A 26,404-nucleotide genomic window follows, 5' to 3' on the forward strand; every position below is an offset into this window, starting at 1 on the left:
CAGAACGTTTTAAAAATGGAAGTGGAGGTAAATACCAATGAAAAGCTAAACCTGGTATGAATGTTTTTTAGGGTTGGAACAACAGGAAAATGCAAGTCTGAGTTGGGGAAACCAGATGAAGTGAGCTCTGTTTAGTGGAACCTCTGTGACAGGTGGGTATCCTGGAAGGTCTTCTGCCTACCAAAGTTTACATCCTTTCTTGTTATCTTGTTGGCTGCACGCAGATCCTTACATTCCTGGATGTCAAGGTGTTGCCATTTCACTGTTCCAACAGTGAATGTTTCAGGCATGTTTCTAGCTAATTTCAACATGTGGCAGGGGTCAATAAATCACAGACTTTACTTTACTTTATTTAGCAGACGCTTCATCTATCACAGACATTTTCAAGTAGGACTCGAGAGGCTGGTTCTACTTAATCTGGAATCAGAGCATGGTGCATAAGCTGATTGTGACACACACATTTTTAACACCACACTCATGTAGACTCCAGAGCATGCAGGAGTAAAATCTTCTGTGTCTGGAGAAACAGTTTTCACGAAATGGTGACAGGCAACATCCAATGACCTTTTAGTCAGACTTCCACAAATACAAGGGCTTGTTAAGAGTAAACAAATCAAAATGAATTTCTTTCATTCATTTGAAACAATTGTGATGATGTGGTTTGTGACTGGAACATAGACATAGATGTTATGACTTCACTTGTCAGGGGTCTAAATGTTATGGCTTGGTTAATTCAAGAGAACAGACACACAAACCAGCACTGTCCACTGTGTGAAACATTTATTTTTGAGTGCCTTGGCCCAGTCACACAATTCTTGGAGTTTGTATTAAATGACTTAAATTGAAAATAACAAAGCAAAAACAAACATGGAAATAACTTGATTCAATTATATGTGACTTATTTAAAATCTACTATTGATGTGGCACTTGAAAATGGAATGTCCATAATTTTTGTTTTTTGTTGCAATAACAGAAACAGAATATAACGTCTTAATCTATTCAGCTACAAAATCACAAAGGAAACTGATTAATCATTGATGGTCGGAAAGGTGTATGCAATATAAATGTCACTGACAGGGAGGAGAACATGAAATGGTTTTTAAAGTCTAGTGTGATTCTCATGCCATCCTTCTTCTGATCAGTATACAGCAGATGCTACTGATCACAACCTACACATAACAAAAAGTCAGTAAGTAACACTGTCAAAGTAAAAAAAGCACATAAAACACAAAAACACCTAACAACTGACATCATTACACAGAGAGATGAGCATTTTTTCAGCCTGAAAATACATTTACAGCATTTATCAGACACCCTTATCCAGAGCGACTTACAATCAGTAGTTACAGGGTAGTTATCAGTAGTTAAGAGTCTCAGGGACACAATGCCAGTAAGTGGGGTTTGAACCTGTAACTTTATGGTCTTCTGGTTCATAGCTAAGTGTGTTAACCAATCGGCTTCTATCTCCCGGTTTTGTCTTCTGAAGGGTATGGTTAATTGATTATCTATAATGGATTGATAATTGATCTAAATAAGGTTTGTGAATTTGGATCCTTGGGTTCCCCTGTATTTAGAAGTGGGATTTATTTATTTAATTATTGCTGTAAAAATGCAGTTTCTTCTTTGAATAAAGATTTCAGAAATTAATTTTATGTTTTCAAATGCCCATGGCATGTAAAGTATCTTCATTCCTTAACCAAAATATACATTTAAATAATTTCTGAATTAAGGAATAAATGACTTACCACTAGCCAAGAAACATATCCTAAAACAGGCCATTAACTTGTCCTGTAACTGGATCCAGGTCAATGTCATAGAAGCAGGGGCGTGTAGGGAGTCCTGGCATGGTTGGCATCTACATGTGGACAGAAAATCTTAGAACCATTTACTATAGTATAATATTTACAACATTTCTGTTTTAAGATGCAACAGTGGTGGAATCAAATTTATAAATGTATTGTATGATTAAGTGTAAGCCCCAAATTACAGTGGTGTTAAAAAGTGTATGCCCCCTCTCTGATGTACTTTCATTGTTAGTCACATTTAAATGTTTGGGATAATCAAAAAATGTTAGTAAAAGACAACACAAGTAAACACCAAATGTGTCTTTAAGTGAATTGTTTTATTATTAAGGCAGGAAAAAAAAATTAATCAGAAACTACGTGGCCCTGTGTGACAAAGTGATCCCCCCTGTTAAAACAACTGTGGTTCATCATGCCTGGGTTCGATATCTCTACAGGAGAACTGTTCACTGACCTGTTCTGATCAAATAGTCCAGTCATCATTATCACTGGATGACTGACATATTCTCACATTATAATTATCTCTTTTTAAATAAATGTATACAATTTATTGAATTGTCTGTGCCATTTATCAAATCTTTTCTAATTAATGAAACATCCCCCATTCCTGTGGCCCATTCAGCAGGGTGGTCAAGGGGTTTAGTGAAATGTCACTCTTACCCGTCTTCAAAACATGAGAATGTTGCACTTTATGCTCCAGTTAAAAAAAATTGTTGCTGCTACATGCAGCAAATTTTGCTGAATGAACCATCATCTTGTCTTTATGTTTGGCTGCCACATACCTTGAACGTTTCAAGCTGTAATCTAATGATTGTTATAGAAGAGCAGATGCATGCTGATATAATAAGCTGTTTTATGTCCAATCTTATTAGTCGACTAATCGCAAAAATATTTGCGACAAGTCAACTATCAAAATAATTGTTTGTGGCAGCTCTACAATTAAAGGTGGCCCAACCAGGTGTGGCAATCACTTTGTCACACTCTTAATAATAAAATCCTTCACTTAATCATTTGGTGTTTACTTTTATTGTCTTTGACTAATGTCTAATATTTTCTGATTATCTGAAACATTTAAATGTGACCAACATTTAGCAAAACATAAGAACTGTATGTATTAAATCACTAACCCCTAAAAAAAATTAATCAGTAAGCCAAGCTGTCTAAAAATATAATGCACATTTAAGCACATAATGAATCATTTAATGCATTATTAACAGGGCATATTCAGAAATCGCAATAACATGATAAATTCTGACCAGATATGTCACTGTGTGCACTGAACAAAAATGTAAGGTACACCATAGAGTTTTAATTTGATAGCCTGTTTTGCTCACCGAGCCAACTAGTGGGTAGAGGAATCCTGCACCGACGCTGGCACGGATGTCTCTAATGGGCAGGATAAAGCCAGTGGGAACCCCTTTCTTCTCAGGATCGTGTGACAGGGAAAGGTGGGTTTTTGCCATGCAGATTGGCAAATTCCCAAATCCCTGTGGAAGAAAAGGAATACCAATAATCAGACATATGCTATCTTAAGCATGTGATGGATCTACTGTTGCTTTTTGGTTTAGTTGGGTGTCTACTCATACCTGTTTGGTGTAGCGTTCCACCTTTTGCTGGGCTTCTGGAAGCAGTTCAATGTCATCAGCTCCATAGATCTTTTGCGCTATGATCCTGATCTTGTCCACAATTGGCAACTGTTAAGCACACACGTACACACCATTACAAACTTGCACTGTGCATTTGCGTTCTTTGTGATGTGACTGACAGGAACATACAAAACCAACGAAAATTAAAACAGGCTGATGAACAGGTGATGAACGTAAAGGAGTGTAAATAATGCTAACACGGAGATTTTATCAATTGAAAAAAATAACAAAACACTGTTGTTGTTACCTCAGTTTGATAGAGGAAGCTGAAATGACTTGGGGCTTCTGCTGCTCGCTGCACTGCCTCACCGAGAGCCACGGCGCCAGTGCCCCCTTCAGCCCAGTGAGAGCATCGCACAGCATTAAAGGCCCCAGCTTCTTTCGCCAGGTTACAGATCAGGTCAAGTTCAGCATCAGTGTCAGTCCTGCATTCAGAAACATGTTTATAGCTGTCCTACAATTCTCTGGTTGAGATGTACAAAATGAAAACTAGGCAGCTCATCTTGAAACGTACTTGAATGCGTTTACAGCCACCACAACTGGGATTCCGAAAGCACTGGCATTTTCTACCTGTTTCTTCATATTACAGCAGCCCTTCTCCAACAGCTCAAGGTTCTGTCAAAGATAATGACAAGAGACAGATGTCCATCTAGGGCCGATAATACGAACATGATACGATTACAATTATAATCATGAGCAGTTTGGGCATATTAACTCAATGTGACAATTTGCACAACTGCAAATCAGAGCCTTCCTTTTCCTACCATTTTCCCTGCAACCATACGCTCACACATACAGCCTTGTTAAAGCTCGACGGTGGGAATGTCTGCTGTGCAGGGAGCACAGTAGAAGCAACCAATTCTCACAACACCGCCCCGTTTATCCCAACTGACTTCTGGTTCTTTTTACTTTCTGCAATACAAAGTGATGGGCCCACAATTCAGTTAAGCAATGCACAAGGTCACCATGTTGATGCCCCCACCGCGTTTGTGTGGGCACAGGCAGAGTTTTGGGACAAGATGAAGCTAGAAAAGAGCAGAATGACTCACAGCCTTTCGCTCTTGCAAGTTCTCCTTGTCAAAAAAAAGTTACTCAACATCAGTTGTGATGCACTGGTTTGGTAATGCTGTTATTTTTCTATGTGTTCTTATATTTTACACTGTTTATACATTATTTTGCTTTATATGCATGTATAAAATGTTGAGCTTATCTCTGGCTTCTTCAGGTTTCAGACCAGATGTTCTCAAACTGACAGTACAATCAAAAATTGTGATAAAAATCTGCATGTTAATTTAATAAAATATATTGGAACATTTTCTGCTTTTTCCCCATTTCTTAACAATTTGAAATAAAATTTACCTCTTCCACATATTCTTTCGGCAAGGGCATGCCAGCTGTAACCTGAAATAGAAGCATGCAAAGCATGATTTCACTAATATCAGCCATATTGCTTGTTAGCTAAAAAGAACATTTTACTGGGTGGATTTTAGTGCTGTCCAGAATTATCACTAATTGTTTAAAACACAATTTCTGAATTTCTAGAAATATCAAATCTGTTTCGGTCCCAAAACACAAGCCAGTAACTCTTTCTGGAAATTATGAGGTCATGTATGCAAAGAAAAATAGTTGTAGCTGAAATAATTTCAGCAACTGAGAAGCACTTGTAACAAAGTCAGAAATAAAATACTTCACACACAGTGGGACCACCTCCATGCATCTTTAGGGCTCTGACAGTGGCCACCAGCACAACCACATGGGGCCGCAGTCCAGAGTAACGGCACTTGATGTTGAAAAACTTCTCCATGCCAATGTCAGCACCGAAGCCTGCCTCGGTCACTATGAAGAATTTGAGAAGGTTCACAGAAGTTGCAAACAGCAATGGCATAAATCATATTTCTATCAAAACATTTTAATATATAGTACAAAAATATAAACAATGCGTATCTCATGACAAACACTTAATTCTGAAATACTCGTGACTGCCAGTTCATACAGTGGATACAGAAAAGAATTACAGCTCTGTGTACAGTAAATAGAAGATGAGAATTGCATGACCTTTCAGGAGATTAAACAAAATACACATTATGTAAAAATTATGATTGTTAACAACACAAAGAAATATAGAGTAATATCAACCGTAGATCAGCAACTAATGGAAAGTATACAAGGGAATACAACATATATATTACATTTAAAACCAAAATCGGAAGAATGGCTAATAAGAAAAAAAATAATTTGTAGCGAACACTGTTGGAAAAATGTTGTAAGACTCTTTTGCACTCCTAAAATTATGAGCAAATCTTATATTGCACAGCCATGCTAGAGACAGTGTGAAACAGTAAATGCACTCTTTTGGTTCGGTCCCTAAATTGTAAAGTTTTGGGATGTTGTCTTAGCCTGTTTTTAAATAGTCAGAGGAATAAATGGAATTGTTGATTTACATGAACAGAATTAAGGAAGAACCGCGTCGTGACAAACGGAAGAAATATAAATTTTTGTTTAAGCAAGTTAGGGACTGAAATACAAAAGTGTTTGCCCTGAAATCTGGTTTTGAGCTTTGTTCTGGGGATATGCATTGATCAGAGGATCTGGAAGGTGAGTAAGGAACAAGAAGCTACGAAAGGTAAACAGGTGATAAATTATTTAGGCTTTTAAAAACAAAAAGTATTATTTTATGTACAGGAAGCCAGTGGAGGGATGGTAATATGGGTGTATTATGGTCACACTTTCTATTCCCTGTCATAAGACGAGCTGATGCATTTTGAATGGCTTGTTGCCGTTGAAGTTGCGACTGACTGAGACCTATGTATAGCGAGTTACAGTGTCAAAGAATGATGTGATGAAAGCATGAATTACCACCTCAAACTGTTCAGGGGCGACATAGTGCTTACCTTTACTAAGTCAAATTGGTCCAAGCGGGACCTTTTAACTGCGCTGATCTGTTAATCAAGCTTAAAGGCAGAGTAAAAAATTATCCCAACATTTCTGGCAGACTGATGAGAAACAGATGCCAGGTCCAAGGTCATAACCACTAAGGAGATTAGACTTTTTTTTTTTTTTTCAGACTGAGAGAGTTTATCTCCATCCATGTTTGAACATCTATGAGATTACTCAGAGAGCTTGCTGAACTGACTATTTGCTGGGATAGACACATTTATTTGAATATCAATCAGCAAAGCAATGTAAGGTGATTTTCTGCTTCCTGAAAATAGACCCCAATGGAAGCATATACAATAATGTGGATGAATACTTCCCTAGATACACTGAAAACTCCTGCCTGACACGTATGATTGGAATCATTTAAGAACAAAACCTTTAATTCCAACGCATGTCTCAAGGCATGATAAAATGATGCTATTTTCTACAGTGTCAAAAGCTGCAGTCGGGTTATCAGAGTCAGCAGCTAAAAGCAAATCATAAAACACTCTTTATAAAAGCTGTTTCAGTTCTGTCGTGCCTTAAAACCAAACAGATTTTTTTCACAGATCCCATTAATATAAAGGTGTGTCCAAAACTGATTATAAACAACTAAGACGTTTGATAAAAAAAAAAAAAAAAAAAAGTTTAGAAATGGGCTAAAAGTTGGAGAGAACAGAGTGACCCAGGTTACTCTTTTTGATGTACTACAGCATGTTTAAAGGCAGCTGGAACACATGTGGTCTTCAAAGATGAATTAATAAAGTCTGCAACATATCATCCAATGGAATTCAATATATCCTTGCAGAAGAGTGGTGGAAGGTTCTTGAGAGGACAAAAAGATGACCGCAGATGTCTAATTATTTCACTTAGGTTAGAGAGAAACTGATGAAATGTAGCTTGGAATGTAGAAGAGGTAGAGGAGTCTACAACAAAGGTAGATGGTAAAAATCAAATATTTGCAATTTTTTCTTTAAAAAAAGTTAAGAAAGTTTTCAGAGTGCAGGTTAAAATCTGAATTCACTTTGTCACTTTGAGAAAAGGTGTGGCAGTAATCAGGTGTGGCTAGAGACTCTGTCTCCCTAAATTATAACACCCTTTGTTAAAAAAAAAAAAAACATGTTTGAGTTATCTTTGAGTAATATTTTATATTTTTTGAAAACTTAAAATGTGACTAACATGGAAAAAAGTAAGAAATCAGAGAGGGAGCAAACACTACATATGGTTGTATATTCATGAATAAGTGTGTTTATGTATCTATACAAACATCTGTAAAATAAGGCAATACAGACTGTTCATTCTTTCTTATATGTCATCACTGATAAAATGCCTGTGGTGCTGATTCATGTCCTGTTAAGAGATTAAATTACGCTTACCCACAAAACCACTCGGCCCCACCAGTTTGAGGGCAATTTTATCTGCCAAGATGGAAGAGTTGCCATGTGCGATGTTGGCAAAGGGTCCAGCATGGACAAAAACTGGGGTCCCCTAGAGAGCCAAAACACAACACAAAGATATCAAATGAATGTTTAATGATGTTAAACATTTAGGATTACATAAAGAATACTGATTGTAGAGTACTAATGTACTCTACTACTGCACATACAGCTGGACTAACATCCAGAAATTTAGACTGAAAGCTGAAACTTGTAGCATTAAACTGAAGCATGATATAACAAACCATTCAAAAAAGTTCAAAACCGAACATAAGGAGGTGAGTTTATGCACAAATACACCTCCGCATATACACACACTTCCTGTACTCAAAAGCAGCTTAGGAGCAGGGTTGGCCTAGCGGGTAAGGAACCAGACGCATAATCAGAAAGGTTGCCGGTTCAAATTCCTGAGCCACCAAGGTGGCATTGAGCAAAGCACCGTCCCTACACACTGCTCCCGGGGGCGCCTGTCATTGCTGGCCACTGCTCCCTCAGGGGATGGGTTTAATGCAGAGGACATATTTCACTGTATGCACTAGTGCTGCACGATTAATCTAATCGCAATCGTAATCGCGATGTCAGTCTGTGCGATTACATGAACGCAAAAAGCTGTGATTTAAAGGATTAGTACATGGATTAGATCGGCAACATATCCGATCCATTTTCTCATTCTCTCAAAGTTTGCGAGCTGACTGAAGTCTCACTTCAGTCGGATGTGACGTGTTTGGTCACATGACTTTTGATTCGGAGACATATGGTTAGACGCCTCATGGCGCGCTGCATCGCACGTCAATGTCTCCGCCATATTGCGATAGGCTCTGCTGTGGCGGGAAGCATATACATGTCTATGGAGAGAAGTGCATAAAAATGTCTCACTCTTGTGCTGCTTGGGGCTGTACAAACCGCTGTACGCTCCAAACCAGATCCCGGGGGATTACATTTCATAGGTAAGGCTGAACAATTGTTTTGAATATATTTGGCCATTAAAAAAATCCCGTTTTATAATTCTTAACCTTAGCTAAGCTAGGCTAAGCCCTGTGTTCAAGTCAGCCTCCAAACAACGTTTTGGCTAAATGTAGGCATTAACTATTTAGACTGTTCTTAGCTGTTTAGTTAATTTTTCTCAAACTTTGAAGGTTTCCTAAAGAAATGGTAGGGGGGTAGTAGCCTAGTGGTTAACACACACGCCTATGAACCAGAAGACCCGGGTTCGAATCCCACTTACTACCATTGTGTCCCTGAGCAAGACACTTAACCCTAAGTAGCTCCGGGGAGACTGTCCCTGTAACTACTGACTGTAAGTCGCTCTGGATAAGGGTGTCTGATAAATGCTGTAAATATATAAATATAAAATTCACCTCAGTTTACAAATATTAACCTTAGCTAAGCTAGCAAAGTTATGCATCCCTGTGTTCAAGTCAGCCTCCAAACAACGTTTTGGTTAAACGTAAGAACTATAATACGAGATTTTATAATGGCCAAATATAATCAAAACAGTTGTTTAGCCTTACCAGGGTTTGTCGTTCGACAGTAATGTAAAAGATTTTTGTGATTTATTTAATTTTGTAGAATATTGTATTTTGAAAGCATGGTTATTTCAGGTTGTTATAAGTAGTTTGTATGTTTCAAACATTTAACTATTAGTATGCGACTTTTCATTGATATACAAGCAAGTGTCCTTTATCATATCACAATCGCATATCGCAATATTGATCTCAATAATCGCAATATGTCTTTTTCCCCAAACCGTGCAGCCCTAGTATGCACTGGGTGTTGTGGTGTGTCACATGTGACAACTAATCACTCTCACTTGAAAAAGATCAATGGGCATTCACAGCATTACACTTGTACTAGAATATCAGTAGATTTACATAAAAAATAAACAGACAAGAGAATAACTAAATGTAAAATAGTATTAAATATTTTTCAGGAAGTGAATCTCTCACCTCCAAAGTCTGCATGAGGTTAGGCTTGACTGCATCTCTCATCAGAACTGTAAGCGCTCCACTCACCCCCTGTAAAAGCAACAAAAACAGTCAGGTTTACAGTATATTTCCAAATGAGCCTGGAAAACACTAACTTAAGACCTTAACGGACAATGATAAACTGGTGTATACAAAATGTATGCAGCATGTAACATGTAAAAAGTGTTCTGACATCATCATATACCAAATAATAAAACCTTTATGATGAAAATATCTACTTAAAAGTACTGTTTCTGCAAAAATTATGATATAGATGGATATAGCAGAATCTAATTTCTGGTAGTTGTGTAAGTAAATATTTTAACTGCAAATATATTTTTAAATATTGTTACATTGTAGGGCCGTATATTGTGTATATTTTCTGGGCCAGAAGTGGGTTTGTGTGTATATGTAGTATGGTAGTGGGATGGTAGTAGCCTAGGGGTAACACACTCGCCTATGAACCAGAAGACCCAGGTTCAAATCCCACTTACTACCATTGTGTCCCTGAGCAAGCCAATTAACCCTAAATTGCTCCAGGGGGGACTGTCCCTGTAAGTACTGATTGTATGTCACTTTGTATGTCACTTTGGATAAGGTGTAAATGTAAATGTATATGTGTGCGTCTTATCTAAGGGGAGGAGCCACCCTGGGAGGAGCCAAGGCCACCTCGTTACCCCCAATATACGAAAGCCCCTGCCCTACAGACAGGGTCATCCGTTGTGGGATCCGGCAGTCCCAGCCGTTGGTGATGGAGCGGTGACCACCCAGGTGAGTCTGTACGCCTCAGTTGGTTTGTCAGTCCATCCAACGAGACAATTTTATAATTTTTTTTTTGTTATTTTGTCTTTCTTATTTTTGGAGTGACTGAGGGTAGGTACAGTCAGGCTGCCACTTCAGTTTGAAGGACACAGGACGGACGTTGCTTATTCGTTATTTTTCCCCTGCTGGGATTGGCCTATTTTAACAAAATAGGAACCCATTAATTGGGACTGGGCCATCCATCTGCTTTTAAAAGGTAAGAGGGTTACTGGTGTTCAGAGTGGGAAGGGGGAAGTCCTTCCTTTTGACTCTTGGGAGTTTGAGTATAACACATGGTGTGTGTGTGTGTGTGTGTGTGTGTGTGTGTGTGTGTGTGTGTGTGTGTGTGTGTGTGTGAGAGAGTGAATTTTATTTTGTGCAGTGAATCCCTTTTTACCTACTTACTGTTCAAGCTTTTTTGTTCCATTTTTTTAAGTCCATAAAAGGGAAGTGTATGAAGATGAGCAGGTGTCCGTATGGACACGAGGAGCGTGACTTTGCTCTCAAGAAATTGGAGATGCCCATAAGGGGATCGTTTCGCATAGCGCTGTGCATGTGTAAGTGAAAAAAGGTGTTCATTCAGAGTTTTGATGCCTTCTACCAATGTGAATGGTCATGAAAATAAAGAAAACATATTTTTAGAATTAGAAGGTCTGTCCAAGACTGTACTGTAGATGTGGGAGCACACGCCTATCAGGCACTATTTAAGGGGTTGGGTTCACATAACTACTGTAAATACACACAGAGTTTTTACACTTCCAGATATTTGTGTGTCTACATCCCAGGTACCCACTCCCTGTCGTTCGTGTCCACATCCCTTAACCTCTAGACAGGAACATGACAATATATTTTTAGACCACAAGTGATGTAGCAGATATCTCACAGTAACCATTGCACAACAGCATTACTAAATCTAGTCAAACAAGTGCAAGTGCTATTACCCATGTCTTGAATGTTCACTTTCAATATGTTGTGGTGAACATTTTTTAGTTTTGAAATATGTGGTTTAGGGTGTGCGTAAAAAAATAGATATTGTACAGGACCTCATATTATTTGATTTGACAGCAAGCTGTTAAACCTAACAGTTAACAGGTCAGCAAATAGGGTGGACAAAGATGAGCAGACCCAACCCTCCTATAACTTGTGAAGTTCTAGCATGTGCACACTTATGCTTGTCCATGCAAACAGTCTGCAGACATGAGATGGAATCCCTTTAGCTAATGGTATGATCTGATCTCCACAGCAGTGTGACTCACCAGGTCCTCTGCTGTGACTGGCTCGCCACTCCGGCTGGTGGCCACCACCATTTTGGCCAACCTTTGCCTCATGTCTTCCAGACTGGTAGTGAGTGCCAGGACTGCCATGATCTCGCTGGCAACAGTGATGTCAAACTGGCACTGTGGAGAAGAAAGAAGTGAAGGGATGAATGGTAAAGACACAGGCTTATGCAGTGAATGTAGTGATCTGCTGCGAGTTTTCTAAAAACATACCGATCTGGTGTGTCCTTTCTCTGTTGGGGATTCACCGACAGTGATCTTTCTCAAAAAACGGTCATTAGTGTCCAACACTGCAACAACATCAGTTCAGAGACTTAAATTTAGTTTCATTCTTATTTATGCTATCACTTATTTATAATGAGTTCTCTTTTTAATGATCCTGTACCAGTAATCAATAAAATAATTACTCCTGATAGAAGAAAGAAAAGAAAGCAGACAAAGGCTGTTAAATAAAAATATCACCTCGCTGCCAGGTAATTGAATCAGGATCAATATCCAGTCGAGCAAATCGAGAGATTTCCTCCTCTATCAGAGCGGTTGGCTCGGTTTTCTCAATGCCCAGTTTCTAAGGAGAAATATGATAAGATTTTACATGTTCTTAAAATCCAAAAAACCACACATGTTCTGCTTAAAACAAGGAGATTCAGAGCTCTAGGGCCTTTTTTTTTTTACATAAGTGAACAGAGCAACCTGTATGTTATCTCAAAGTTTTGATGCATAGCTATCCTAGACAGGTACATTAAAGAGTGTCAGAGGGTATAAAAACGTGTGAGAACAAAAGTAATAAGCCCTTGAGGATTTATTCATACAGTTGTATTGTTCACACCTTCAGTCTGTTTATCTGGATTGGAGAAAATTTCCTCTGTCCACCACTTAAAGGCACCAGGCGGTTGTAAAGTGCCTATAGAAAGAATGGTGCACATGGATAACAAGATTTAATTGATTAAGATACAGACTTGTATAGTTTAGCACTGAACTCCCTACCTTATCAGACTGTGTGGCCTCATGAAACATACGAGCCTCAATGGCAGCTGCTACCAGGTTGTTGGCAGCAGTGATGGCATGGATGTCTCCAGTCAGGTGAAGGTTAAACTTTAAATTAAAAGAAACATTTTCAAATTAAAAATATTTATTGAAAAACATGGAGTAAAGACAGATTGAAAGAAAACATATCAGCTACCTCTTCCATAGGGATAACCTGAGAATATCCACCTCCAGCTGCGCCTCCTGCCGAAAGAAGAAATTTTGCATCTTTGCTGCAGGTTGAAGCTCAGGGGCACATCAGTGGCACCTTGGCGGAGCAGAATACATGATCCTCTGCAATTGAAAGCTGAATAAATACATATGCACTTACCTTTGATGCCAAATGTTGGACCCTGGGATGGTTGACGGACACAAGCAAACACGTTGAGCTTGAGGTGAGCCCCCAAGGCCTGCACCAAGCCTATAGTCGTGGTACTTTTTCCCTCTCCTAATGGAGTCGGGGTGATTCTAGAGATGGGGAAAAAAACAAACAATTATGAAGTGTCCATGGGGGGTGGGGGGGTGGGAGAGTCCTTTTCTGTATAATAGTTAAGTACAAAGACATCTAGGACTGGAACTGTTTTCTATGTTTGGTGTGCGTGTTATATTTGCATGTGTGACTTTGCCGGATGTTGCTCTTCAAAACTACTAAGTGAAAACAGCAAGAATAGTGGCATACACAGCAATAGATGCTCAAAGAGCAGAAGTGCCCTCACCCAGTAACCACCACATATTTCCCATCTGGCTGTGCCTGCAGACGTTTGAGGGTTTCCAGTTGGACCTTAGCCTTGGTATTCCCGTAGAGTTCCAGTTCATCTGGCAAAAGGCCAATTTCCTTGGCCAGCTGGTCAATAGGTTTGGGTGTGCAGGCTCGTGAAATCTCAATGTCACTAAAGAGATTTGAATTTGAGTCAGATGGAACAGGTTTTCTTCCTAGTCTTCCAGGTCTTTGATGTCTAGTAAAATTACAGTTCTAGAAATGGCATTATAATTGTTCAAGGCTCTCAAGTTTTGAAGACATCATAGTAGGGAAAAATTAACTGGATGATATGACTTATGCAAACCTGGGTACGGGTTTCAGCAGGTTGAGTTTGGTATATGTGATGTTCCACTTCCCTGGTTTATGAGAAGCAAAGAATCGTTTGGCACTTAGCACAGTGTTCTGGATAACATGAAAAAAAGAATTTGTAAGAAAATATTTTTATAGGTATTTCAGTTTTATATGTGAAATAGCATTTTCTAAACCCTATCTATTCTTGCAATAGCATTATATACAGAAGGTGGCAGATCCCTGTGTCTGTGTTCTGGACACTACCTGCATCAGCATGGCCACAGTCATGGGTCCAACACCTCCTGGAACTGGTGTGATGAATGCTGCACGCTCCTTAGCTGAAGCATAATGAACATCCCCAACAACGCGCTTGCCACTGGACTTTGTGCTATCTGGAGAGGCACAGAAAGTCAGCTGCATCAGTAGTGCCTAATGTCTGATGCCAAAAAACTGGCAGAACGATCTACCTGCGATGGAGTTGATACCACAGTCAATGACCACAGCCCCTTCCTTTATCCACTCTCCTTTCACGATCTCTGGCTTTCCAATCCCTGTTACTAATATTTCAGCCTGGCCAATCTGGCCAAGAAATATAAAATACAAATAAAAGGTTTTCAATTAAATTAAGAAAGATTTTATTTGCATTATTCCATAAAAAATCAACACATGTAGTTGGCCATCAGTCTTGCCTCTGAAGCCAGGTCAGCCGTTTTTGAGTGACAGGTGGTGACAGTAGCATGGTTCCAGAGCAGTAGGTCATGCATTGGTGCACCCACAATCTTACTCCTTCCCACCACAACAGCACGTTTTCCTGCCACAGATACACCTACAGAAACAAAATATAAGTTAGCCTTCATTCCGACTGAATCTGACACTGCCATCAATCCAACACAGACCAGTCTGTTTTATGAGCTCCATGCATCCATTGGGAGTGCAGGGGATGAAGCAGTCTCCAAGGTCACCTCGAGAAAGTTTCCCAGCATTGATACTGGTTAACCTGGAAATGTAACAAAGGAGCATATAAGAAACACTGTCTGCCTTCTCATGGAAAGAAAGAACTCTTTAGTACAAGGAAAATTCCTGGAGATACGGTACATGTAGATTTTTCTCCAGTTAGCACAAGCATAGCAATGTCCACCCAAAAGCAGCTCACTGGAAATGTTATGGTGGCGCCTGAGACAGCCTGTTGCACAAGTGATCAAACTCACCCATCCACGTCTTTCTCAGGTGCTACAGCATTGGTGACCTTCTCTGTATCAATCTTGTTGACTGAATCCAAGGGCAGCTGCACAATGAGCCCATGAACGCTTGAATCATTATTGACCTCGCGGATGCTGTGCAGGACCTTAACAGTAGAGAAAAACAACAGTTTACTGGCATGGTGTAGTTCTGTTTCTGTTGCAGCTCAGACTGAGACACATAACACTGTTCTGTCCAGGACAGCGATAGGAAGATATGTAACTGACAAAAGGGGATGTGATTGTGCTGAAACAATGGATACGGCCAAAATGATCAGGAGAATTAAAATAAAATGGAAGTTCAGGTAAACCTTCCAGATTGCTTAGGGATTTTAACAGAGGCCTAACAGAGCTGATGGGTATAATCGCTTTGTATCCAAAACCACATACCCTACAGGGGTTGTTACACAATAACCATAAGATCCTTGATCAGATTGGCTCCTCGTTCCAAAAATCTCAAGGTTAATACCTCAAACTCTTTGTCATGTTCAGGGGGTGGTACTAGCCTAGTGGTAACACATTCGCCTATGAACCAGAAGACCCAGGTTCAAATCCCACTTACTACCAAGACACTTAACCCTAAGTTGCTCCAGGGGGACTGTCCCTGTAACAACTGATTGTAAGTCGCTCTGAATAAGGGTGTCTGATAAATGTTGCAAATGTAATGTTCTTCAAATGATTCTTGCAGAAAGCATTATCTTGCTGAAAAAAAAAGTCTCTGCCAACCACAAGTTGTGTAGGTGGTCTACAACATTCTTTTGGTGGGTTTTGTGTCAAAGTGAAACCAAACACACCAGAATGTAAGGTTTTCTATTGGAACATTGCACAGCATGTCCCTTCTTCAGATACTGCTCCCACTTGCAACTAAACACGAATGCACCAATTAAGCCACATCCACAATCCAAAAGGAAACATGAGCCATCAGATCAGGCCACCGGCATCCACTGCTCTATGGTCCATAATTGTCATGTAGCCATTTTTTATTATTTTAGTTGGGGACAGAAACCAACATGGACACTTTCTGAGGTACTAATAACTGCAGGAACTAGGAACTCAGAATCTTAATCTTGTCTAATGACGTAATATCCAAATGTTAACACATTTGATCATTGGTGTGATAAAAAATATTGATACAGCAATGTGGTGATATAGTATCGATACATCAAATATCAATATTTAATATCAATATCAAAATTCAGTTGTTTTGGATGAATTATTAATAAAATGTGATTTACACAGCATCTTGTATATCAGTTCTGTTTTTAAATTTTCAGTAAATTTTAGATTATGTGTGGAGATAATTGTAGATTAATGTGGAGAATCAAAAAATATCCTTATATAATCGTATCATGACCCATGAATCCTGATATGTATCGTAACATGAGATTGTTTTGTGAGCCAATGCACGCCTCTATCTGATAATACAGTAAAGTTCACTACATAATACATCAACAAATTGCAACCCTCCATGCACAAAAACAGAACAGAAGAGACCGCCAATGAGTAAAAGGAGATGTTTTGACTAGTTACCTCTTCCTCAGTAACCATCTTGGGGAGCTTCAGGTGCCTAGCCTTTATTCCAATCTTAAAAATGACAAATCTTTCAGAGCACAGTATACCAACATGTAACCACATCATTGGCCTACATCTAATGGGGAATTCGGTGGTGCCATAACTACCTCTGCTGCAGCCTTCATCTTCATGCTGATGTACAAGTTGGAATCCTCTCGGTCCCCCACCTGCAAAACAGCAGGATGATTCACATGGGGAAGAGAAAAAAAAAAAGAAAAAAGAACAAAGAACAAACAAGGCTCATTCAAAGACTAATCTGGTAGAAAATGTAGAATATCAATCCAAATGCAGAAAAAAAAATTAAATATAATAAGTGGAATAAAAAAAACAAAACATAAAAAAACAGACCTGTAAGACCACAAATCCTGGACTAAAATTTGGGTCCTGGGACTTCATCTCCTCAACATCCTTCTTCAGCCTCTCCCTCACCTGTCTGCAGAAAGAAAGATGATTGTCATCCACAGGGTGCTGGCTGTATGGGGTACAGCCAGCACCCTGGCTAGCTGTATTTTGTCCAGATGCACCCTACTCCCGGAGCCCCGCCCTGCACCTCTCCCCAAAGGAACCATGTCAGCAGAACGCAGTTGGAGAATGGCTTAATCTATACATAAAACCTAGTCCAGACGGAATTAACTGTAACACTGTATAATGTTGTTAAAATTAAACAATACTGTTCACATGACAAATCCTGCAGCACAAAACATTTACAAATGTTTATTGTAGTGGTGGGCCGTTATCGGCATTAACGTGCTGCGTTAACGCGAGACTCTTATCGGGCGATTAAAACGTGCTGCCTTAACGTGAGACTTTTATCGGGCGATAAAAAAAATATAAATATCGCCGTTAATCTATTCACAAAGTTGGGTTGGGAGGTGGGTCTATACTACGCAAGCTATTGTGCCGGAGTTAAATGGTTACACTAGATTTATAAGTATATTTCTTCTTTCTTGTGTCTTTTAGTTTCTTATTTCCTAAAGACTTTTATTTTGTTTTTGAGACCCGGTTCAGGTCTCTTGGACACATGGCGTGAGCTGTGAGAGGTGCGTGGGGTTTGTGTGCAAAAAGTTATTTCTTTCATTTTAATTTATGTACATATTAGGAATCTTTTGCATGTGTGTTATTTTGTGAATATTTTTATGTTCTTTTAATACTGTATATTGTAGAGAGAGTTGCAGAAAGACGCGATGGGTGACGCGATGTTCTGACGCGACCTTGCTTTTTGTTCAGGAATGCAGTATTGTAAATTGTGAATGCTTTATGTTAATGTTCAGTTCTCTTGGACACATGGCGTGAGTTGTGAGAGAGAGAGGTGCAGAAAGACACGATGTTCTGACGCGACCTTGCTTTTTGTACAGAATACACTTTGCACAGAAAATCTCTTGGGTGTCAGCTCATCATTTGTGGTTCAAGAAAAGAAATCAAAAAGTTACACAACACAGAAGAAGAACCGCTACACTATGATGACTTTCACCTTGATATTTTAGCACGGATGTATACCTAGCCGAATTGCACTGTAGGGGGCAAGAACGAGTCTTGTGAAATTACCACATCAAACGTGACGTGGTAACATGGATGCAGCTATTTAACTGAATAAACAGTTGGTAAACACAAGTACATCTTATTGAACATAATTTATTTTCATCACCAATTATCATAGTAGAACAGCTTTCGCAAGCAGTTTGTGATGCATTTTGGAAACATGAGATGAGCCCCTGGTCTAATGCGCCACTTGGCTTAAGAAACCCGTTCTCAAAGACTTACTTTTAGTCATTATTTGGGAAGCACACATATTCTGAATGCCTTCAGCAGAATTCAAGTGAGCCATTTTAATCTAGATTAATTTTTCTTACTCTAGATTAATTCCAATATTACAGTGAGATTAATCTAGATTAAGAAAATTAATCTATGCCCACCTCTAGTTTACTCTAGTCCATGAGGTCACTTAAATATATTAAAGTGTGGTGCTTGCAGTGAAAAGGAAGTAAAAGTGAAGTGATTGTCAATGTGAAAGACTGCAGCACAGCACATGTGCACACAACAAAATGCTTTTAACCATCACCTTTTGCTGAGCAGTGGGAAGCCATGACAGGCACACGGAGAGCAGTGTGTGGGGACGGTGCATTGCTCAGTGGCACCTTGGCGGATTGGATTCGAACCGCCAACCTTCCGATTGCAGGGTCGCTTCCTTAACCACTAGGCCACCACTACCCCAGTCTGTGCTCTCAGTGCTGCAAAGAATGTTAATAAAACTGATGTTTGTTCATTAAAATAACTATTGTTTCCTGGCAAAACAACCAAAATAATTTAAAAAGAACAATAAAGAAAAAGATCCTTATAATACCAATTCCTATTGATGGCAAGGTATTGTTGGTCTACTTCCAATCAACTATCGAGATAAAAAAAGATTAGCAGTAGCCAAAGACCAAAGACCAAAAATGATCAAATCTACAAAGACACAGTTCTTAGTCCTTACTGATCTATGCACTACAAATCCAGGTTGGGGAAAAACCCAACCTGAAATAAAAATATGGGTGCTTTTTTTTAATGGCAATGAAATAAGTGGTTTCAATTGTTAAGCATGGGCCACATAACATGAATTCGATATTATTCACTGAGTCTCAAATGAATAAAACGTGAAATCTGCACCCGGCTGAAGTCCAGCTGAGAACGAAATCCAAACAGCAGCTCTGCCCTCTGACCAAGGCCACAGTGCAGGCTAGAAGCAACACGTTGGCTAAATTGTCCACATCGCCTATGCTCAGTAAAGCGTTACAAACAAAGGTTGCGACACTCACATTTTTTTTTTTTTAAAACAGCTACAGCAAAGCGACTTAAAGCCACATCGACCAGCACTGTGGACTTGTTCGGCAGATTTCTCTTCATGAAAAGTCTTGGTTGTGTGCCACTTGTGTGAAATTATTTACTAAAGGGGTGAAGCTAGCAAGATGCAGCATCTTGTGACAGACACAAGGTCCTCCATTAGGACTTGTAGTGACACAGTAGACTAAAATAGAAAGGACCCCTCTTTGTATGACTTGATTCGTACGAACATTTCACCACTATTATCTCGAAAGCTTCGTGAAAACACACAGAACAGATGGGGCAGAGATGACAACAGCGGTTCCCTGCACAGAAACATCATTTTCTTCATACAGAATCGCAGTGTATACGGCGTGTATTGCGTGTCAGACAGCAGTCAGTGCACCACTCACTCTTGTGTGAGCAGTTTCATGCTTCGCAGCATGGGATGCACGTGGCTTTCACATTGATGGAGATCAGTCATCTTACAAGAAAATACGCTTAAAACAAATCAGACGTAGTTTTCTTGTAATCTACCTGCTAAATTTAGTGAGGTTAGCCAACAAGTCAGCAATAAGCAGCTTTACGCGCATGCACAGGCTAAAGAAGAAAGGCCGGATCAGCACAGGCCGGGGCCCGCAGACTTACGCTGAAACTTCTTTCCCGCTGATGACTTGCGCCGACATGGTGGGGTGCGACTGGACAGCGAATGAAGCCTCTGAAGGACTCAGCACAGCACAAGAAGACGCGCGAACCTTTCACAGCGTGCGTGCGTGCGTGCGTGCGTGCGCGCGCAGCGGCGACAGGCGTCACCAGATCTCCGTTTTTTGCGTAGCCTGCCCCGGACCATTCGCAGAATGTCACATTGCGTAGCATTCGGGGGCCTTTACTATGGCCCAACGCAACGCATGCGCCGAGAATTAGAAGTACTTAAGCGACATTTCGCCTCAAATGCTTTTTCAGACGTGGCTTTGGTTTCTGAACCTCAACATTGGAGCGATTCTGGCCGCAAAATTGGGCTGCGTGCGGTTGTTAAAGAGACCTGGAATAATTGTACAATAACATGACTCTGCATTACTCAACATAATTCTGAGAGCTGGTTGTGTTTTGTTTTTGACGTTAAGGACCACGATGGGAATATTGTGTTTCCTTGGCCAATAGGAACCGTCTGATCTCTTTTAATATTGAGCCTTATTTACTTTTAAGGTGACGGTAAGACGCATTATTTGACTAGAAAAAGTTATATGATCTGTTCAGTACGGTTCAGGCTATAAACACACCAATATCAGAGCTTCCTGTATGGCAAATCTAAATTGTTGATCGATTGAAAACTAATGCTGTTGAATCGCAGACATTTACATACACATTGGATTAAAAATATGGAGTTTTATTCGCCTGAGGTCCCAGGTCCATATTCCCCCAGATGGAGGACACTTTGAGGCACGTGTCAAACTCGACCGCTTCTCGCGAGAACACTTTGCATAGCTACGTTGTACGGGCTGCGGATCCCATAATGCAGTGCGCACTTTGCTGACAAAACCGGCGCTTTGGTGACTTTGAAGCAAGAAACACGAGCTGCTTCACGACCCACTTGCGGTCGACGTGGGAACTGCTCCTGTACAGATTCAGCTGCGGTTGAAAGAGAGCGCAACTGAAGCGCTGCATTATGGGAAGTGTAGTTTGTGTGTTGTCGGCGCTTTATGTGGTCGGGCCATAATCGTCGATCTGTTTGCGGTGATCTCGCGGGATGTGCCCCGCGTCCACGAGTTTGACACCCCTGCTTCGAGGGATTCCCACCCGATTCCGACCAATAGGAGATTGCGGGTAATGTGTCGTCTGTGTTTATATGTCTGTGCTGCATGGCGGGAGGTGGCGCTCCGCCTTCCACGCCTCTCATAACTCAGTATGTTTTCTCCACCAGAGACGTAAAGTGAACGATGCAAAGTCCCTCGTGTTTGTAGAGCCTCGCCTCTTCGGCCGGATCAAAGACATGAAGAAGGTCAAGAAACGATGGAGAGCGATTTCTGCTGTTTAGAAGACGCAGACAGCCATCTTAATCACATCTTAATATCGAGCCCCGACGAACCGGGCCGGATTGAAAGGTAGACGCAGTTCGCTAGTTAAGCTAGCTCCGCTAACGTTTTGCGTACTTGTAGGCAATCTATAAATCAGCGCATGTAGAACCAGTTTTTCCACCCATCAACGTATTGTTTTAATTACTTAATTCCGAGCAAAAAGCTGACAAATCCATCGTGAAATAGCAAGCTCGAAACTAATGGTTGAACCATGGGCTAACGCTAGCTTCCTTATTTCGGCAAATAGCTACTACACACATCCAGCCCTAGTGAAAAAGAAACGGCGCGACACATGACGACATTGTGCATCTTCAAACATCACGCAGTCGTTGCTTAACTTTAACTTTATCTTCTCTGCTATCTGCCTGGTCCCCTGAAGTCAACAAGTCTTGCCAAGATGGGTGTGTGTAATCGCCCCCCTGAACTGGAATTTGTTGCAAAAACAACCAAACCAAAATTGCGAAGGGATTTACAATGATTACATGTGCATACAGCAGTCAGAATATGTTTGAAGGCCAGTGGTTTTCATCTTCTTTTTTTCGCTTATCAGACTTTTGTGGTAGCATTGAACATATTTTCTTATTTAGTTATGTTACTTCTTTTTGAAAAGAGCCAAGACGTTGTTTGAGGAGATTCGTGCCTCCATCAACAACAACGATGACAACGACCAGTCCTTTTGGAGACCTGTGCTGCCATGGGGGGGCGTGTACACCATTAGGGCAGGCCGAAAGGCTATCTCCTGCCTGCCTCTGTATGTGAAAATCAACCTGAAGAACACCTGCACCATTGATGGTTTCCTCATGCTCCTCTATGTCATCCTTCGGGACAACCAGTCTTTTACCAGGGAGGTGGCCGTCTTCCTTGGGAAGCAGTTTGTGCAACATTTTCTCTACCTTATGGACTCCTATGACTATACCACCGTCAAAATGCTCTGGATCTGGGACAGGATGTCCAAGCGACAATATCGCTCTGAGGTCCATCAGGCTGCCTTGGAGATTGACCTGTTTGGGAATGAGCACGAGAACTTCACCAAGAATCTGGAGGACTTGATGTCCACTGTGCAAGAGAGCTTGTGCAGCAACTGGAGCTGTCCAGCTCGATGTCAGGAGCTTCTCAGGAAGACCATCAACATCAAGTAAGATGTTGTACGCAGGGGTTACATTTTGTGAACTGCATGCATTCTGAAATTAGTTTTTTTTTTTTTTTTTTTTGGCCAATACAATTTTAAGGTCTGGTTCTCCAAAGCAACTCTCTGGAAAACAGTATTGGATTCCCTCCAAGCCCATGGCTTTTAAACATGTACTGTTTACTCTTGACTCCTCAGAGTCTTTAATTCTGTTCTCAGTATTCCACTTGTCTCAAATACACACCTGTTGCCAAGAGTAAATTGGGCCCCCGGAGTCAAGTGCCTTTTCTTCTGTCTCCTTTAAAGGGGTGTTTGCAGTCTGAGGGTGGCCTTTCAGAAGATTTTGCCTTTTATAGCTTGAGTGTCCTGCAATTTTAAGACAAATTTGTTATGATTTTTAAAAATTTAATTTCCTTCAGTTGTTACCCACTACCACCATATTCATTCTGTTCCCAAAGTACACAGATAACATAATAAATGTTTAAACTAAGAAATTTATGCACAAAATGAGCAAATTTCAAATTTGATGCTCATTACATCTCCTTTTCTTTTTAAAACAGTTTGAAGACATCTGGGCATCGAGAGTATGGGTTTCTGGAATTAAGGTTTTGGAATTTGCTCCCATTTTTGACAGATACAGGTTTCCAACTGCTAAGGAGTTTGCAGTCCCCTTTGACTTATTTTATGTTTGATGATGCCACAAATATTCTCTGGAATGCAGGCGGGCCAATATAACACCCAAACTCTTCTCCAATCAAGCCATGCTATTGTACTAGTTTTCCATTGTCCTGCCAAGGTCTTTGCCAAGGTCCTACCTGAAATGTATGTCATTTGGAGGGGAGCATATGTTGCTCTTAAACCTCTATATTCGTTTCAGTGCCTTTCAAAAAAATGTAAGCTGCCCATATCATATGCACCCACCATACCATCAGAGATTTTAAATTGAGCACTGAAAACACGCTGGAAGGCCTAGAGGATTGTAATAGCAATTAACTTAATTAGTTGCTAGAGGTTCTCTCAGCTGAATCCTTTTTAGCTTTCTTTCTTTTTCAACCAATAGTTGCCCCTGTGGCAACTTTTTTGAAGACCTGTAGCAAACATCACATTTGAAGTGTGCTCATTTAGTGTTCTGTTGTAAATAAAACCTTGGCGTGCTATTGAAAGTTTATTTTATTCCATATTAAGGACTGTCCCGGCTTTTCTGGAATTTGGGTTATATTAGCATAATAAATTTTGCTTTGTTTCTGTATTTCAGTCCTCCTCATGAACTGCCTGACAGAGATACAATTCAGTCTGCAGTGAATGGGTTCTTCTGCCCAAGAACTGACCTATGTAAAGAGATTGGGTGAGGGCTATTCCATTTGTTCTTCAAATTCTATTATTTTTCATAATGGCACATTAATGTACAAGTTGGGATGTTTTAGAACATCTTTCTACACAGACCAAATGATTGGGTATTACAACCTTAAAACTATGAACTGTTATTGTTTAGGTTCTTATATTGGCTATGATAACAAATTCATATCTGTCTGTTTTATGTCTTGTGTAGGTGTGATGGACTAAGGGAATTCTCCCAAAGAATATTTTGCCATGGTCCTCCTCCTTTTGTCATTCTTAACATGCAGATATGGAAATCTGAGGAGCTGTCCTATGTGCCATACTACCTGGCTTTGTCTCAGCACAGGTACACTGAGATCTAATTGCGGAAAGTACTTTGTTATTTCTATACTGATCTGGTGCCATGATCATTTTCATACCAATAAACATATCATAACATTTATTAATATCTGAAACATTTAATACTTATTCTTTCACCCCAGTCATTCTGCATAATTCCTGCCACCTGATGTACGATAGGGAATTGTGCATTGTTTAAAAACCCTTTATCGTGTGGAAAGTCCTATGTTGCTGTTTTTATATGGAATAACAAAAAATGCTGTTCTCCAGGTACTCTCTAGAGGGCGCCACATTGTTTAACAAAGAGGAATCTCACTATTCTGCGGCCTTCCAAATCGATGGCTACTGGATGCATTATGATGGCCTTCGGAGTGACAACCTAATTCTGTTAAACAAGCCACCAGAGTTCCTGTTGCTCTCTTCACTTGTCTACATCAGGTCCTCTGACAAGTGACCGTCCTTGTTGCATAAATATATTGTCAGTTTACCAATAGTGACCATTTTTTTGCTTTTGTCTCATTTATGTATCATGTTTATGTTTTACTGTCACCTACATTCAATTGCAGATATAGGATCAAAAGTTCAGAGTTTAGATTATTGTAATATATGTATTTTGACATTTTCATTTTGCCTGTGTGGTGCTGCTTTAAAGGCTGGCTGTACAGAGTAAAGGTTTTGTGGCATGCTTGGAATCCAAGAATATGTATGTTGTGGACTATAATAGTTCTGGGCTAGTATGCACAGATAAGCAGACAATTTTGGCCAAGCTCAGAACTGTCAAAATGCATGTATAGCTCTGACCTCACCTCATATAAAAGATGTTAAGCACATTGTCTCTTGTAATTATTATGTAATCATTTTTGTAAACATTCATTATTCAGTTTTAAATGCATGCTTAAACACGTTTCTTATTATTTATGCATTCTCAACTTTTGTGAAGTTTGAAGAGCATTTCATTTCATCCCATGTGTTATGTGGAAAGACATGCTCTCTTTGCACCAAATACTCTAAATGGAATTAACAGTAGTGCCTTTCATGTGTACCCTTTGTACATTTTTTAGCCACACCGACTCAGTTACTACATTTACCAGAGTAAACGGATTTATTAAGAACATTTCACAAAAAAGCAGAAAGTCAGACTTGGGTTAATGCTCCTCAGATGAGTGATGTTGTATTAAACATTGATTGTGTTAATAGTAACATTTTCAAATGTTACTTTATTAAAAGATTTATCATTTGTAGAATCACTGTTCATGGCTTCAGTTTTGAGCAATCCAGATGAAGCTATAACAGTATATAAAATGGTGTGGTGTAGCAGGGATTAAAATGTCTCAAAAGAATCATTATTAATAATACTGTAAATGATTGTCTGTGCAGAAAGGGGGTATGAATTGTTTTGCAGATGTGTAATATGCTAATGAATGCCAATGGCAAGAGTAACCAAGAGCAATGACTGAAAAAAGAATCAACACAGTTATGTATTACCTTACTAGTATTTCTAAAATGTGTATCTTATTTTTTGTAGATATGCAGACATTAATTATTCCCCATCTTAGCTTTGTCATTAATACAATATTTCATATCAGATACTTTGTGTTGTCAGAAATGATGACTGAATAGGTCTAGTCATATGTTGGTCTGTATTGGAGACAAACTAACATTAGCTGTAAAGGTTGATGTGACACATTGCATGAATAGATTGACGCTTTGTCATTCCTGGATTATGTGGGTAAAACTTTCTACTATGCATCATTGTTTTAATACTAATGTGTTTTTAATTAATTACATTTTTATTATATTCCTGATATCTTTCAACTTTTAAATACAATTTATGACTTACCCTTGTTGTTTTCACTTCATCCACCAGGCTTCACCCACCTCTGTCCACACACACAGGACATTCCTCGAGTGGGGTTAGAACAAGCCATACAAACACTGACACCGTATCTGTGCATGTTCGACAACATGAGCATCTCATTTGAAAATCACTGACAAAATGAT

The 26,404-nt window shown here is 39.7% G+C and overlaps 2 protein-coding genes and 1 long non-coding RNA gene across 5 annotated transcripts; 2 read left to right on the forward strand and 1 right to left on the reverse strand.

Moving 5' to 3' along the window:
- Positions 1-765: 765 nt before the first annotated feature.
- mthfd1b (methylenetetrahydrofolate dehydrogenase (NADP+ dependent) 1b) lies at positions 766-20,382 on the reverse strand. The gene is made up of 28 exons (XM_028996429.1): positions 20,174-20,382; positions 17,075-17,159; positions 16,834-16,893; positions 16,685-16,738; positions 15,125-15,261; positions 14,813-14,913; positions 14,606-14,742; positions 14,384-14,495; positions 14,181-14,308; positions 13,930-14,027; positions 13,582-13,755; positions 13,197-13,333; positions 13,023-13,069; positions 12,827-12,934; positions 12,669-12,743; positions 12,305-12,407; positions 12,056-12,132; positions 11,822-11,962; positions 9,747-9,815; positions 7,741-7,852; positions 5,145-5,284; positions 4,808-4,849; positions 3,963-4,063; positions 3,696-3,873; positions 3,389-3,496; positions 3,137-3,289; positions 1,746-1,855; positions 766-1,169 (listed from the first exon to the last, which is right to left on the reverse strand). Exons 1-27 carry the CDS (start codon positions 20,209-20,211, stop codon positions 1,766-1,768), a joined length of 2,805 nt encoding a protein of 934 aa, XP_028852262.1. The 5' UTR covers positions 20,212-20,382; the 3' UTR covers positions 766-1,169; positions 1,746-1,765.
- Positions 10,490-11,044, forward strand: LOC114799989 (uncharacterized). Its single transcript, XR_003751311.1, has 3 exons — positions 10,490-10,535; positions 10,629-10,782; positions 11,002-11,044. It is a non-coding gene; the product is annotated as an uncharacterized LOC114799989 (long non-coding RNA).
- On the forward strand, positions 20,157-26,242 carry dorip1 (dopamine receptor interacting protein 1). Of its 3 annotated transcripts, none has more exons than XM_028996861.1 (7): positions 20,157-20,737; positions 21,447-21,627; positions 22,211-22,735; positions 23,287-23,331; positions 23,982-24,071; positions 24,276-24,410; positions 24,674-26,242. In XM_028996861.1, the coding sequence occupies exons 2-7, from the start codon at positions 21,536-21,538 to the stop codon at positions 24,855-24,857; spliced, it is 1,071 nt and encodes a 356-aa protein (XP_028852694.1). In that variant the 5' UTR covers positions 20,157-20,737; positions 21,447-21,535; the 3' UTR covers positions 24,858-26,242. The 3 variants fall into 3 exon arrangements, with proteins under 3 accessions (XP_028852694.1, XP_028852611.1, XP_028852773.1); XM_028996778.1 differs by lacking the exon at positions 20,157-20,737 and adding an exon at positions 20,754-21,349; XM_028996940.1 differs by lacking the exons at positions 20,157-20,737; positions 23,287-23,331 and having other exon boundaries at positions 21,370-21,627.
- The last annotated feature ends 162 nt before the right edge of the window (positions 26,243-26,404 follow it).

Source organism: Denticeps clupeoides, chromosome 1 (genome assembly GCF_900700375.1).
Source record: "Denticeps clupeoides chromosome 1, fDenClu1.1, whole genome shotgun sequence".
NCBI classification, from domain to species: domain Eukaryota; kingdom Metazoa; phylum Chordata; class Actinopteri; order Clupeiformes; family Denticipitidae; genus Denticeps; species Denticeps clupeoides.

What these genes read in the sequence shown, in the direction of transcription:
- dorip1 (XM_028996861.1), top strand. Translation starts at nt 21,536, where the DNA reads ATGGAGAGCGATTTCTGCTGTTTAGAAGACGCAGACAGCCATCTTAAT. An exon ending in AGGAAGACCATCAACATCAA is followed by an intron (nt 22,736 to 23,286) that starts GTAAGATGTTGT and finishes TTTTTAAAACAG; the next exon opens with TTTGAAGACATCTGGGCATC. An exon ending in GACCTATGTAAAGAGATTGG is followed by an intron (nt 24,072 to 24,275) that starts GTGAGGGCTATT and finishes TGTCTTGTGTAG; the next exon opens with GTGTGATGGACTAAGGGAAT.
- mthfd1b (XM_028996429.1), bottom strand. Translation starts at nt 20,211, where the DNA reads ATGTCGGCGCAAGTCATCAGCGGGAAAGAAGTTTCAGC. An exon ending in AGATGAAGGCTGCAGCAGAG is followed by an intron (nt 16,739 to 16,833) that starts GTAGTTATGGCA and finishes GTCATTTTTAAG; the next exon opens with ATTGGAATAAAGGCTAGGCA. An exon ending in AGGTTATCCCTATGGAAGAG is followed by an intron (nt 12,935 to 13,022) that starts GTAGCTGATATG and finishes TTTAATTTAAAG; the next exon opens with TTTAACCTTCACCTGACTGG.